Here is a 14,593-nt window from a genome sequence, read left to right as displayed (position 1 = left end):
AAAAAAAAAAAGAAAAGAAAAAGAGAGAGAGTGTTTTTTACTCTCTCTCTCTCTCTCTCTCTACTACGTGTCAGAGGTTGTTATCTTTGTATAGTCAACGAACAAACCTGACCATGATTTACACTTTTTTTTTATTTTGTGTGTGTGTGTGTGTGATATGAGATACAATACATACGTCTATAACAACTAGAGGTGTGCATGACGACCTGGCGATCCAAAAACCCGGTCATCGAATCCGAATTGGTGGGTATCCTATCCGTTTCAAGATGTTATGTGAATCAGATTAGGATACCATTTTTTGTCATTTGGAGATATCTAATCCGATCAGCTGGCATTTTTATTTTCTTTTTAGGATTTTTTATACATTAAATTCACTGATTTAATTAGTGGGTATCTTGCCTCTTGTTTCTATTTTTTTTTATATTTATGTCCTCTCTCAAAATAAGCTTTGTTTGCATATGGTGTTAAATTTCTAATCATATTGCTATATAATTTAATTTGTGGATAAAAAAAATTATAAATGAAATATTGAATCTTAATAAGAAAAAAAATACTGAAGTTGCTTTGTACTGCAACAAAAAAATTAATTTTGAATAAAAATTATTTTGTATCACTAAAAACTCATATATAAGTATAACAGTTCAATTACATGATATTTTTGAAATTTTAATGCCTTTGAATTTCATTTTATTTATTTGGAATTCATATTTTTTAAAGAAACTTTAAAAATTGGATACAATTTGGATATCCGACTGATCCGACTTGCACAATACGAATAATCAGATATCCGCATTCAGATCACAAAATGACGGATCCGATTTTTACAGATTGGTTCAGTATTTTGGTTTGCAGGTTAGAAATCAGACCCTAATTTAACAACTATGGATGTGAATTTAACAATGAGAATTTTCACCTTTGTTTTGTTTTAAAGCTTTTGCCCTCGCAAAAATATTAGTAGTAGATGTTTGTTTGACATCACTCTTGTCATTGAGCAGGTTTACCAACTTCTTCTTTTGCACCGGCCTACTTCTTAGTTGACATCATACTTTGTCAATTCTGCACCATATAGCTAGAGGAAGAATTGGAACTCTTCACTCGAAAGTCTATTCGACGCTAAATCAATAATTACAATACAAGATTTAAAAAATGCCGGTGCTATTTTGCCACTAAGAGACCGTAGATGTTGGGAGTTAGCTTGTAGAAGAAGCTAGTTTTCTTTTGACACCCGTAATATGAAAATTTTGTCCTGAATTCGGTAGTGACAATATATAAGTTTAGGTGGTTTGATTCTTTGTGCACGTAACGCAACCTAACCTTAATTCAATCTATACAGTTCTCTTCGGTTTGTTACCTTTTTTTGCCAGCAACGATACATTTGTATAACCTATTCTATCCTAATCTAGGGGGAGGGGGAATCTAAGGAGGCTATGGTAGGAAATTAGTGGGTATACAGATCCAACTAAACCAAGAGAGTGATCTGACACAACTCTTAGATTTTTTTCACTACAGGTGAGATTTGAACCCTCACCTACAACCCAAGGAGGGACTTAAACCCCTCATGGTGACCACTGAGCCATTGGCCCAGTGGTTCTCGTTTGTTTGATCAGGTTACTAGGGAAACAGGGAAGACATGTCATGGAAGTAAGTATCTCTCTCTCCTCTTCTCCTTTTTTTTTCCTTTTTTTTTTTTTTGGGGTGGAGGGGTGGGGGAGTGCAGAGAATCCATAACAGTGAAATAGCAGTTTCAGGGCATCCGCTGGCTGTGAAACAAAGAGAGAAAGACAAAGAAATGGTGGTCTGGACTCTGGACACTGGACTCTGAGGAGAAGAGTTGAGTTGATGTAACCTAACAAAGGGATCTTGGATGCGGACAAAGAAGAGGAGAAGAAACTTTAAATGATTGGGTGACACGTGGCAAGTCGAGATTTGACATGGCTGGACACCACAAGACAGTTGCTATAGGTCTCGTCACACCGTTGATTGCGTGGACGAAAGCTCGGTGTGTACACATAGGCGCTGCGCTGGTGGTGCATTGTCGTGTATATTCTCTCTGTCACACAGAATCACAAAATCAAGGTCTGATGGATGGATGGATCCATCCATTTTACCCATCCGTCCATAACTAAGTTAACTACGATCAATCAAACGTATGGTAAAAGTTGACGTCACGTACTTGTCACTTCTCTTTCCACAATATATATATATATATATAAAGTTTGTCATATACTTGTCACTTCTGTCCATCTATCCATACAATTGCTAGTTTTGCTTTATGCTTGTTAGGAAATCATTTTTCACCAAAACAATTTTTGCATGTAAATATTTTTTTATTTTTTAATCTTATATATATATATATTAAATCGTTACAGTATATTTTTATAAAACTTATAATTTAAATAAGACCTTAATATACCACGAATTCTTTTTTAAAAAAAATTCCTATGATTCTTAGCGCCTTTTTGAGTAGTAGTAGCAGTATAAAATTTTCTCCCTCCTTAATGGAGATGTTCTCGTGACAACTTTGATTGATGGCTAATCGTTTACTACTAATCAGATTTGACCGGTGGAAAAGTATCAAATTGGCATAGACTTCCGATTTTTGTGAACCTAATGATCACACAGATATGTGATTTCATTCGCTGACCTCCAATTAAGCAATGCAGAAATTTTGACTAATGCAACTCGTAGTTTACATTTGTTCCATCTTGTGATGGTGATATTTGAAGATAATCCACTCAATGATCAAGATTTGCCACTTGTGAAAGTTGTTAATGAAAAGCCTACGAGTTATGATCAGCCTATTAGTCATGACTCATGAAAGCAAGCAACACAAGGATTTAATACTCCTAACAGTGAAAGTGAAGGTTTTTTTGTTATTATTATCGTTTTTCCCCTCTTTCACGCTTGATACTCCAAATAGTCGATACAAAAGGGTTGCGGGAAAAGTCATCTGTCGGAAAATTTGGGAGAGGGATGGTGGTGGGGTAATTCTTGAGTAATATTTGAAAAGGTGTTTTTTTTATTAGATATCGATTGATCGCTTGTTAAACACGTCTAAATAATATCTAACTTATCATATGAATAGGCAGATTATAAATTATTATTCTTTTTTGTGTTTATATAATTTTTTAATTAATTTTATCTTTTAAAAAAATTTAACAGTTGAACTACATTTCACTAAGTGCCCTATAAATGCGCATTAGACTGATCCTATTTAAAATACAAAAATTGCCCATTTTTTAAGGGAGCATTTTGAGGAAATTTAGATGTCTACTCGAACAGACTTTATTGGTGAGAATGGGACTTGGTGATGTCCATTTTTGAACGTCGAAGGGAGAAATTTGAGGAAATTTGAATGTCTAATAGAACAGATTTTAATGGTGAGAATGGGATTTGGTGGGAGATCATGCAAATCCCTTTTTTCGGCTCAGTGTTTATGACTCTCCAACAAAGTCTCCTCGCCTTTCATGCACAAATCCAGCAAATTGTGGCAATATTATCGCCAATTATAATGTTTACTTTCCTATGGGTCCAACTTCCAAGTTTGAAAAATATATATATATATATATATATAAAACTTCCAAGTTTATCATCTTGGGACATCAATAATGTAAACTTACAGAGAAGTCATCTAATCTAACAACAGAATTTACTATTACTAAATGCCATCAACTGATAATCTTGATCTGCAAAATTCTCCGCAATGTGCTTTTTTTTTTGCATTTTCTATTGGTTCTTTTTTGAAAAAAAAATTTGTGAGGTGATAGGAAAACCTCATCATCAAGGCCACAAAAATCTCATTCGCGCGAAGTAAATATATAGTCATTCAGAAATTCTTAAAAATAGGCGCAAAGTCAAGGCTTGATTTGCCTTGCCCCTGTGAGATTGAGAATGGGGAACTCCCTTCTGTGGTTAGGTTTTACTAGAACAGAACAGAAGAATTTTGTAATTGGAGTCCATTCACACCCAAAACATACCCTTGGTGGTGTTCTGTTGCTTGCTTCAAAGTTCAAACTATTTGATTACTTCTTTTCTTGTCGACACAATAGATTCTATACTACAATTACTCCTACTCTAGACTAGGGGTAAGGGGACCTAAACAGGTCAAGTAAAATTCTGTGAATCACCACCGGTTCAAACAGGTGTCTGTGCATTAATACTCAAATTGGCTTAGACAAATTTTCAGATGCTTATCTAACCTTCCCTGCTGCTTTTGACCGGAAAGTGAAACCCCAAGCAACAAGAGTTAGCTGATTGAAGGGGGGGAAAAAAATTAATTGCACATGCAAATTATTGAGGGGAAAATTTTCTAAAAATGATCGACTCAGAGCAGCTTAACCCCAATCGCTAATGAATACGGTTGCAACCCCATTTTTTAAACAAAATGACAAACTACAGCCCCTTTTCTCCAGCAGATGTGCAATTTGCGGGCAGCTTTTTCCTATCATCTGACAGTGGACAAAGAGCCATAAGAAATGAAAAATCATGTGTGTAAAATGGATAAAATATCGCCAAATAAAGCTACTTTCAGCATCAGCAGGCTTTTGTTGGTTGGATGATTTTGGTTATTTTCGATAGCTCCACACCTTTGTCTGAGTGATTGCATATTTCTGCCTTGTCTTCTTGTACTTTTTTCATATGGGGATAGAAATTTTCCAGTCTAAATTATTCATAATTTTTTTTATTTGGTAAAAAAAAAAAATCTTTTTCTCATTTGCATCACCTTCAACTAAAGTAAATTAAAGCTGACAATATATCAGGTGAACTGGTCTTCCATCAGAAACCAACTCAGGCATTGCTTGAAGTCCTCAATCGGATGCAGTGATGACAACTACTCACCCCCTTGCTAATTTCTACTCCTCCTCCTTAGATATTCACAATGGAATATATATTATTTCTAAGGAATTTTCTTTTTATTCTCCCACCCCCCCCCCCCAACTTTTTTTTTTCTTTTGGTATTAATCGAGGAGGCATCAGACGTTCCTGAGATATGTTTTCATCTATTATTCTTTGTCTAAATTATTTCTTACACTTCTTGTTGATGTAATAATCCAAATGACAAAAAATACAACGAGAGAGACAAAAAGTGAAAAATAGGTAAATAAGCACAAAAAAAGAGCACCTTTTTTTTAAAATTTTTTTTAACATCTGAGTACGAGGTTTTTCTTGGCTAGTTAGTTGCATTACATTCATATGTCGGTTTTAAATGTCAACCTCGGATAACTTTGTTCACTGTTGACTATCGTAGATCAATAAATTACCTATTAATATGTTCTAGTAGTAGTAGTATATCTTTATGCAGTCGATGGGTGAATCGTACTTCTCAACGACCTTATACGGATAAGTTATCGAGTTTCAATTCTTCAATAGATAAATAAATAAATAAAGTGATCGCTTTTCAAAGTTACCAAAAAAAAAAAAAGAAGTTATTTGGTTTGAAACTCCTCCTCCACATGAACGGAACCCCAAAAAAAAACTTAAACGCAAAGATTTTTTTTTCTTTTTCTTTTGGTGATTTAATTTTAACATTTTGTAAGACGGTTATTTTAACAATTGGTTCTTTACAATTGGAAGCTCTTCTACGCTTACACTTTTAAATAAAGCCACAACTAGACAGAGTGATTTTAACTCAAAAAGTGTTAGCAGTTGAGTCAATACTGCAGGAAAGCGTAGGACCCCTGGAGGGCACATGGCCCAAACATGTCTTGGGACTACTAAGACAGGATTAGGGAAGGTGGCCTTGGTTGGGTACCCTTGTTGGCTCAACCACAGCAGATTTCCCCACCACAAGCACAGGAGAAAACCCCTTAAATAGACAGCCTTGTTTCCATGTGCATAAATTTAAGTGCAACATTCCAAAATAACTACCCCCCCCCCCCCTCCCTCTCTCCCCGCCCTCCCTCTTCTCTCTCCCCCATAACCCATCTTTTTTGGTAACAGAACAGAAGAAAAGCGTCACCCCCTTACAATGCTTCTTCCTTGTGTTTTCTTCCGTATTCCTTCTTTTGAAGACTAAAAAAAGATCATCGATCAGGAGGATGATCTCTTCCTCGTCTGATATATGGGGATCCAAGGCGTCATCAATTATGACAAGAAAATGTATCGAACATTTCATGCATTTAAAAGTGACAAATGTATACTATACAATCATCAAATGACTTACTCTGACCACGGAGTGCCTCTAGTAATCATTTTTGTGATTGTCGGGGCTCCGAATTCGAAACATGTTTTCTTTAGTTAGAGAAAGTTCCACTAAATTCATTGTGGAAATTTGAGATCGAATTAGATATATCACTAAATTCAATCTGTGGACTGAAAAATGAGTATTTAATTTTGAATAAATCCTTTATATATTGACAATATATACATAAGTAGGTCTAGATGCATGTCATGTGCCAAATTTGGAGTTCGATCGATCAAATTGGAATGACCTGATCAACTCTTCAATTTTATGAAATATATATTTTTAATATATCTATAACTTAACGGTTTATATATTGACAGTATATACATAAGTAGTTCGATCAACTTTTTTTTTTTAAAGTATATGGTAGCTTACATGCAACAATTCTGCTTAGGGGTTGGTTAAACTAATAGAAAAATTAGAAATAGGAAAGAAAAAAAAAAGTAATGCATTGATGAATTTGTAATTCAAATAGTATATGTGATTGTGACCCAAGTTATGGAACCACCCAATCATTATACATCAATCAAACAACTCAGTTGAGGCATAATGTGAGAAATTGTAGAAAAGGCAGAACGAAATTAATTTATGGTGATGATTATAGTAGCTTCACAAGTTACACATACCTTAAGAAAAGAAGAAAAAAAATGGTCAACACATGTTTTATTTTTCTTGATACGAATACAATTTGCAACCACTTAGCCACCCGGACCGGAGTTATAAGCAGCTTAGTGCTGACCAGATAAAACTACGGAGTTGACATAGACTATTTCACACGTGATATTTTGTCTATTCACAGATTTTCTTTAGTTACAAAAAGTGCAATCAAATTTTTACCATTTCTCCGCATTTATGGCATGGGCTGATGTGGTTTCAGTTTAGGTGGATGAAGAAATTTTTTTTTTTTTTTTTTTCGAGGGGGAGAAGAGGGGGGGGGGTTTGGGGTCAAAAAACATTGGCCAATTTACATTAATTTTTTTTTTAAAAAAAAAATTTAGAGACGCGGAAAGAGAGGTGACAAAATGGAAAAGGCAGACGTAGAAGTCGTAGTTGGTTAGCACATCTTTTATAGTTTTAATCATTTTGGAGAGTTTGAGACTTAGAGTTTGAGGGCGACCCTCCAACTGAAAATTTTCTGAATTCAATCAATCTACTGATTCATAATTCTATTTTATTTGCAATAATGAAAATACCGCAGCCGAAATTCAACAGCATGGCTTTGAGTCTAGCGGTCTCTTTCAATTAGATGACATGTATCTGTACACATACATACGCATCTACGTACTATTTAGTAGCATATCAAAAAGTACAAAAACGAACGGATAATAATAATGATGTTTATAGGTGCGCGGACATGTTTGCCTACAGCTCGGACGATCGTGAAATTTCAACTCATTCATATACGAAAGAAAGAAAAGTCGGTACAAGGAGAAAAATATTTATTACGTGGCGAAAGGGTCCTTAATTAGTTTCACTATTTATTACTAATTGTAATAAGGAGGAGATCGGTTCTAGAGAAAAAAAATGTGAAAAATTTTTGTTTGTTGAATTGTTGTTATCAAATTGTAATTCATGGGGACCAGAGAAGCGCTTAACTCTTATTATAATTATGACTTGGAATTGGTGGTACGTGTTTCCACCATCGGTAGAATATACTCCCTCCGTCCCACTTTGATAGTTCTGGTTCATTTTTCACACAGTTTAATAAAAAGTAGTTAACTTTGTTGGAACAATCAATTTAGGTAGTTATTTTCCTAAAATACCCTCACATTAATTAGAGTACAACTTTATGGGAACTTGAATTGATGGTAAAAAAAGAATCAACACTCATTAAATGAGGTAGGTTTATAGTAACAACAACTTACATTGAATAAGGGTATTTTAGGAAAATTAAAATACAACAATATTCTCCAATCAGAAAGTGGACTACAATTTGGGACAGACGTAAAAGGAAAATAAGACTATCAAAGTGGGACGGAGGGAGTATAATTTTTTTGTTTAGCATAAAATTAAATGTCCGTAGGAATAAAAGAATCTCCAAATAGACACCTCATGCCCGTCTGTTATCTTCTACTTGCTGCTGATCCGAAGTAGCCAATAGAGGCCTAAAATATGGAAATGTGATCGACAGACTAAAATACCCTTTTCCTGCACCAGATACGTATCTCTTATTTCCCTCATCTTTGTTAGGAGAAGAGGACAAATTTTCCTTTTGACAATGCCAATAATTCCCTTCACTTGAAGAATTCAAAAGCTCCCCTTTGTAATAGTCCAAAAGGATGGTCAGACAGACTAATCCATATGAGATTTTTGCGTTGTTAGCACCTTTTATTGGAGTCTGCCGTTCATTTTGAGAACTTTGAATTTATTGTTAGAGCCGAAAAAATGGAATTCTTCTTTTTTTTTTTTCTTTTTTTTAAAAAATTTTTTATGTCTCGCGATCAAGTCTTAGATATATATCAGCTTTACATCATCACACTAGCACGTAAAAATCGAGAATTTCATCGGATCAAAATATATATATTTTCAAACAAGACCAAAAGTGGGTCCAAATGACTGGTGTATTCGAAAATTTAAGGGGTTCATGTCTCTCCATCACATCTCAAATATCATATTGACATCTGATCACACTAGCATGTAAAAGCCTACTATTTCATCGGATGAGAATGTGTATGTTCAAACAACACCAAAAACAGGACCAAATGACTGCTGTGCTCGTGTCTATACGCATTACATTACTTGAGATTGTATGTCTCAAAATGAGAAGGATTCGAAAGTTATTTACGTCTCTTGATCGTGTTAGATATCACACACTAGTGATAAGTTGCAAAAAAAAAAACAAATCCCCCCCAAATCCCTACCTCTTATGCTAATATATATATATAAATTAATTTTTACTAAGTTAATAATCTCTATTAAATCATAATTTGTTCCTTTCTGATACCGACTTGGGCCGACGAGTTGAATTAATAATTTCGATAAAATAATAAAAGTTTTGAAAACATATGATCATAAATTAATAATTTTGATAAAATAATAAGATAATAATTTTTTCGATATTAACTCTTTGGTCCATTCATACCATCACTTAATTATTCACTAACATTACATAACTTTATGTTTGTCTTTCTTTTTGTTTTTTCCAAAAAAAAAAAAAAAGGAAGAAGAAGCTGGCGATTCTGCTGGGTAACAGAATCAAGGGATATAAGGATACTAGTTAGAAAAGACAAGGGTAACATTGTCTTAATATAATATAGAAGTAAAAGAAATTCGTCATTCGTTGACCCTTCTAATTCCAATGGCGGCCCCTACGCCGTTGGCCTTGCCAACAAATCTCTCTCTCTCACAGAGAGACACAAACTTTGTTGGCATTAAAAGGAGAAGACGCTGAGAAGCAACAAACAAACTACAACAATACCAACAGCAGACTTAAACAAATAGGAGCAGTACTACTCCCATATATTAACAAGAAGATAAGAAGAAGAACAGCAAGAAGCAAAACAAAGGAGCCCAATAATAAAAAGCTGCTGCGCTCCTGCTCCTGCTCCGAACCACAAAACCAACTCCCGAGCCTTTAAAAAGAAAAGGACGAAAAAAGGCTGCCTTGAATTCCTCTCGTGCTAGCCATCCATGGAAGAAGAAAAACTCTTGCACTGCCTCAAGCTACTCCTCATCTCTTTCTTGCTCTCCTATTTTATGCTCAAAGTCTTAGTTTTGCTATGGTGGAGACCGAGAAAAATAGAGGAACATTTCTCCAAACAAGGTATTAGAGGACCCCCTTATCGTTTCTTGGTTGGCAATGCCAAGGAGCTCGTGAGCCTAATGTTGAAGGCCTCTTCTCAACCCATGCCTTTTTCCCACAACATACTCCCACGGGTGCTCTCCTTCTATCACCACTGGCGCAAAATCTATGGTTAGTTCGTTCTCAGCGTTTCTTTCTTTGTTTTCTTTCCCCCCACCCCCCCCCCCCCCGGGCTGCAATCAATCTCCTCCAGGAAGCTTCTCAAATTTTCTGTTCCAACTTTCAACGAGAACGCTTGTCAAAACTACACGAGTTTTGATACAATTTCCTTGTAGCATGCAGTTTTCCAGCATCTTGAATCAGTCGGTTCACATGAAAATTCTTTTTCAACTCTGGAACTTAATATTTTAGATTATTTCTTATTTTCCCATAAATCTTCTGCTTCCAGATAGTGTCACTTTCGTGGTGATGTCCTGTGTCTATGTATCTCAGCAGCAATGTAGACAACTCTTTTTTTTTTTTGAAATGCTTCATTTAAGGGGATGTTTCTTTACGCTGTTTGTCCTTGAGTTTTGGTGGCGACTGTTGTGCAAAAACTTTGGAAGTTTCAGATTCGGACCACACCTTTAGTCTAGTACTCCACTCTTCCCTCTCTCCATTGTTGTACATTGGTTAACCTCATATGTTATCTTGTTTAAAATAACCAGACAAATCATTTCTCCCGAGCAGGGCTTCGCTACTCATTGCCTCTTCTGCTGCTACTGCCAGCTTCATTACAACTCATTCTCGTTTCCCAAATCACTGCAAATGGTCACAGCTTTAAATATTTATTTATTTTTTTTGGCTGCATATCATTTCTGTTTTTTTCTTCTGGTCATGGAGTTATCAACTCATCATCATCATCATCATCAAGAATTCTGTTTTCTTGTTGGAGTTCTTTTCCTAGCTTGGAGGCTCAAGTTTGATAACGAAGTCGCATTTTGTTAGGTAGTTGTATTAGTTTGTAATTGTCTTCTTCCTACTTCTCTTTTGTTTTGCTCTTACTCTCTTTCTCAATTGTAGGGTCTACGGTCTGCATTATATCCGTGCACTTGCATTGTTTAGCAGAATCGGTGGCTGCTGCCTTTGTTTCATCATTTTTTTTCCAACCCAAGAATCCAACCTGTTATACATACTCGTTTCCACCTTTTTTTTTTTTTTTGAACATACACACAGATACAATTTCCTTGTTTTATGGATGCCGTGGTACGTTCAGATGGCAGCTGACCGTATTAACATTTTGCAGGTGCAACATTTCTAGTATGGTTCGGACCGAACGTTCGACTGACGGTGGCGGATCCCGACCTCATCCGAGAAATCTTCACATCAAAATCTGAATTCTACGAGAAAAATGAAGCGCACCCGCTCATCAGGCAACTCGAAGGCGATGGCTTGCTCAGCCTCAAAGGGGAAAAATGGGCTCACCACAGAAAAATCATCACACCTACCTTCCATATGGAAAATCTCAAAGTACTACTACTAATATCACTCTTTTATGTTACAAAAAAACTAACTAATTATTAAGCATTAACTAATCAGGTCTATTATTGATAATTTTTGATCTTCTTGTCCCAGTGATAATTATTGATGGTAGTATTAAGATAAAATATTATTTATCTGTTGTTTCCAGTTGTTAATACCGATGGGGGCGAGTAGCGTGGTTGAAATGTTGGACAAATGGTTCGCTCCGGCAAACGGTAGTGGGGAAGGAAATGAGATTGAAATTGAAGTATCGGAATGGTTCCAGAACTTGACAGAGGATATTGTGACCCGGGCAGCCTTTGGCCGCAGCTACGAGGAAGGAAAAGCCATTTTCCGGCTCCAAGCTCAACAAATGGTGCTTGCTTCCGAGGCTTTCCAAAAAGTTTCCATCCCAGGTTACAGGTACAACAAGTAACTTCTACTGGTAGCAGTACAAGTTTAATCAGGTCCTCCGTCATGCTTATCTATCTGGTTGGGTCCTTGGAGTAAATCTTGCCTCTGCTGCGCCTGCGCGTATGTTGGACTTTGCAAAACAACATATACATATATGTATATTTTCCTTTCCTAGTAGAGGCGTAGCTCCTCCTCCTCATGAGTCATGAGCCTGTCATGTTTAATTACGCTGAATAAATTATACACCTATCTGTGTGTGTGTGTGTGTGTCTATATATATATATATCTGTGTAAGGAATTATGTGCTGAGTATTTAAATAGTAGTAGTACAAGTCAAGTCAGTGGTGACTGAGTATTTTTTAATAATCAAGTGTTAGAGAGTAATAATTGTTGGTGTTTTACCTGGGTGCTTTAGATTCTTGCCCACGAGAAGTAACATGAAGTCTTGGAAATTGGACAAGGAAATCAAGAAATCACTGATGAAGGTGATCGATCAAAGGAAAGAAAACTGGGGGAGCGAAATCAAGGAAAATGGACCCAAGGACTTGCTGGGATTAATGATCAAAGCAAGCATGAAAGGGGTCAGCAGCAGCAGCAGTAGCAGTAGCAGGGCGCGGGAATCAAATGCCAATTCCAATTCCAATTCGTGTCCATTCCCATCATCAGTAATTACGGTGAAAGATATAGCAGAGGAATGCAAGAGCTTTTTCTTTGCCGGGGAGCAGACAACATCCAACTTGCTGACGTGGACGACCGTTTTGCTAGCAATGCACCCAGAATGGCAGGACCGAGCACGTGACGAGGTGCTCAAGGTGTGCGGACCACGTGACATCCCCTCCAAAGATGATCTTGTCAAGCTTAAGACGGTACTTATTACGACTCTACTATTATTATGCTTCAATCTTAATCTCATTATTATCAACTTCCCCCCTCCCCCCAAAGAACGAAAATTAAATGCAGTTTTTGTCTTTTATACATGTCATTTTATCATGTCCAACCAAATGTTTTTTTTTCTTTTTTTAAGTCAGAATCTCCTATTCATAATCTCTCTCGTCTTATTATTCATTCCAACCCTTCCCCTTCACCACCGTAATCTTTCTTTTATCCGTACTAATAATAAAAAAAATTACTTTGTACCACTAAACAATTGATTGTTGTTACGATGATGACGGTGCAGATCAGCATGATACTAAACGAGTCGCTCCGACTATACCCGCCAATTGTCGCGACGATCAGACGAGCAAAGGCTGACATGGAGCTAGGAGGATGCAAGATCCCCAGCGGCACGGAGCTTTTGATACCAATCCTCGCCGTCCATCACGACCATGCCTTGTGGGGAAACGACGCCAATGAATTTAACCCCGCTCGATTCTCTGAAGGGGTGGCTCGAGCCGCCAAACATCCCGTGGCATTCATTCCCTTTGGGTTGGGGGTCCGGCAGTGCATCGGCCAAAATCTAGCCATCCTCCAAGCCAAGCTAACTCTTGCAATCATGCTTCAGCGCTGCACATTTCGCCTGGCCCCACGTTATCAACACGCTCCGACGGTCCTGATGCTTCTCTACCCGCAATACGGGGCTCCTATCATCTTTCACCCTCTGTCCCATGATCCCGTGACTCCCCAAAATCGACGGTCCTAGTTCAAACAAAATTGGACGTACCCTAGCCATTGTGCGACTGCATATACTGACTGATTTTCAGCATGACCCAGAAAAGAGACTGAGAGAAGCCCCCAATAGAAATTGTAGGAAGCAGGTGATAGATACCTTGTTACGTTGCCCCCCACCTGCTTGCTTCTCGTTTTTAAATTTTTTTTCACCTGATTTCACTGACTGATGATCCCCCAAGCAGCAGTAATCAATGCCGGTATCTGTTGCCAAAAGGAATTGGATTTTCGGCAAAAATATAATGTACCAAGCAGCAACAGCAGCGGGTTAGTTAAGCTAGTGCTAGGATTTCAGGATTAAGAGCAACCCCAAACCCCCCCACCCTTGTATGTAATGTATATTGTCCACAAGTTCCAATCCAACACAGTTTTGTAATATTATGATGCCTCCACATTTCTCTCAATCCTCAAAGTTCAAATGCTAGATCATATGGTGTCCCTTTCGTTTCTTGGTGGCTTCAGTAATTTAGTTATACAATTTGAATAGTAATTTCCTGGCTATTGAATTGAGTTTCTTTTCTTCCTACACCGAGTACAAAGGTAATAAAAGAGATCAAATAACCCATGCTTTTGGTACTAAAGATAATAATCTTACTTGATTATCATAGTATAGTAAGAGTTTCAGTCACAATTTTGGATGTACGCGCATTAACTCTATCTCATTGTCTAATTACTTGTTGGAAGATAATGCCATGACCTATAATATACGTATAAAGCATTCATTCTCATTCACAAGAAGGGCTCAGTTCTAGACTAAATTAGAGTACTTTCACTCTTTTGCAAGATAAGAAACATGAAATTTCTCAGGGGATTCTGATAAACTACATCAGATGTTTCTCTAAATTCGCTGCAACTTCACGTTTTGTTTGGTTGTAGTGTTAATTGATAACTCTTTTAAGTCTTTTTTATAGCATTCATGTAATACCACCTCTAGTCTTCAAAATCTTTTTATTAACGGGTTGCAAACAAAATCTCATTATTGGTTCTTCAAAATAACTTTGGTTAGAGTATTATTTCAACAAAACTTAAACACTTTATAAAAAAAAAAAAAAAACAGAGAGAGAGAGAGATGGTAGCATCCACTCCGT

General features: G+C 36.7%; 1 protein-coding gene across 1 annotated transcript; it reads left to right on the top strand.

Annotated features, from left to right (window-relative positions):
* Nucleotides 1–9,814: 9,814 nt before the first annotated feature.
* Nucleotides 9,815–13,814, top strand: LOC113773484 (cytochrome P450 734A1). Its single transcript, XM_027318130.1, has 5 exons — nucleotides 9,815–10,097; nucleotides 11,212–11,435; nucleotides 11,596–11,849; nucleotides 12,256–12,706; nucleotides 13,018–13,814. The coding sequence occupies exons 1-5, from the start codon at nucleotides 9,815–9,817 to the stop codon at nucleotides 13,477–13,479; spliced, it is 1,674 nt and encodes a 557-aa protein (XP_027173931.1). The 3' UTR covers nucleotides 13,480–13,814.
* The last annotated feature ends 779 nt before the right edge of the window (nucleotides 13,815–14,593 follow it).

This window comes from Coffea eugenioides, chromosome 6, assembly GCF_003713205.1.
Source record: "Coffea eugenioides isolate CCC68of chromosome 6, Ceug_1.0, whole genome shotgun sequence".
In the NCBI taxonomy this organism is placed as follows: Eukaryota; Viridiplantae; Streptophyta; class Magnoliopsida; order Gentianales; family Rubiaceae; genus Coffea; species Coffea eugenioides.
This window is presented reverse-complemented; position numbering and strand designations above follow the sequence as displayed.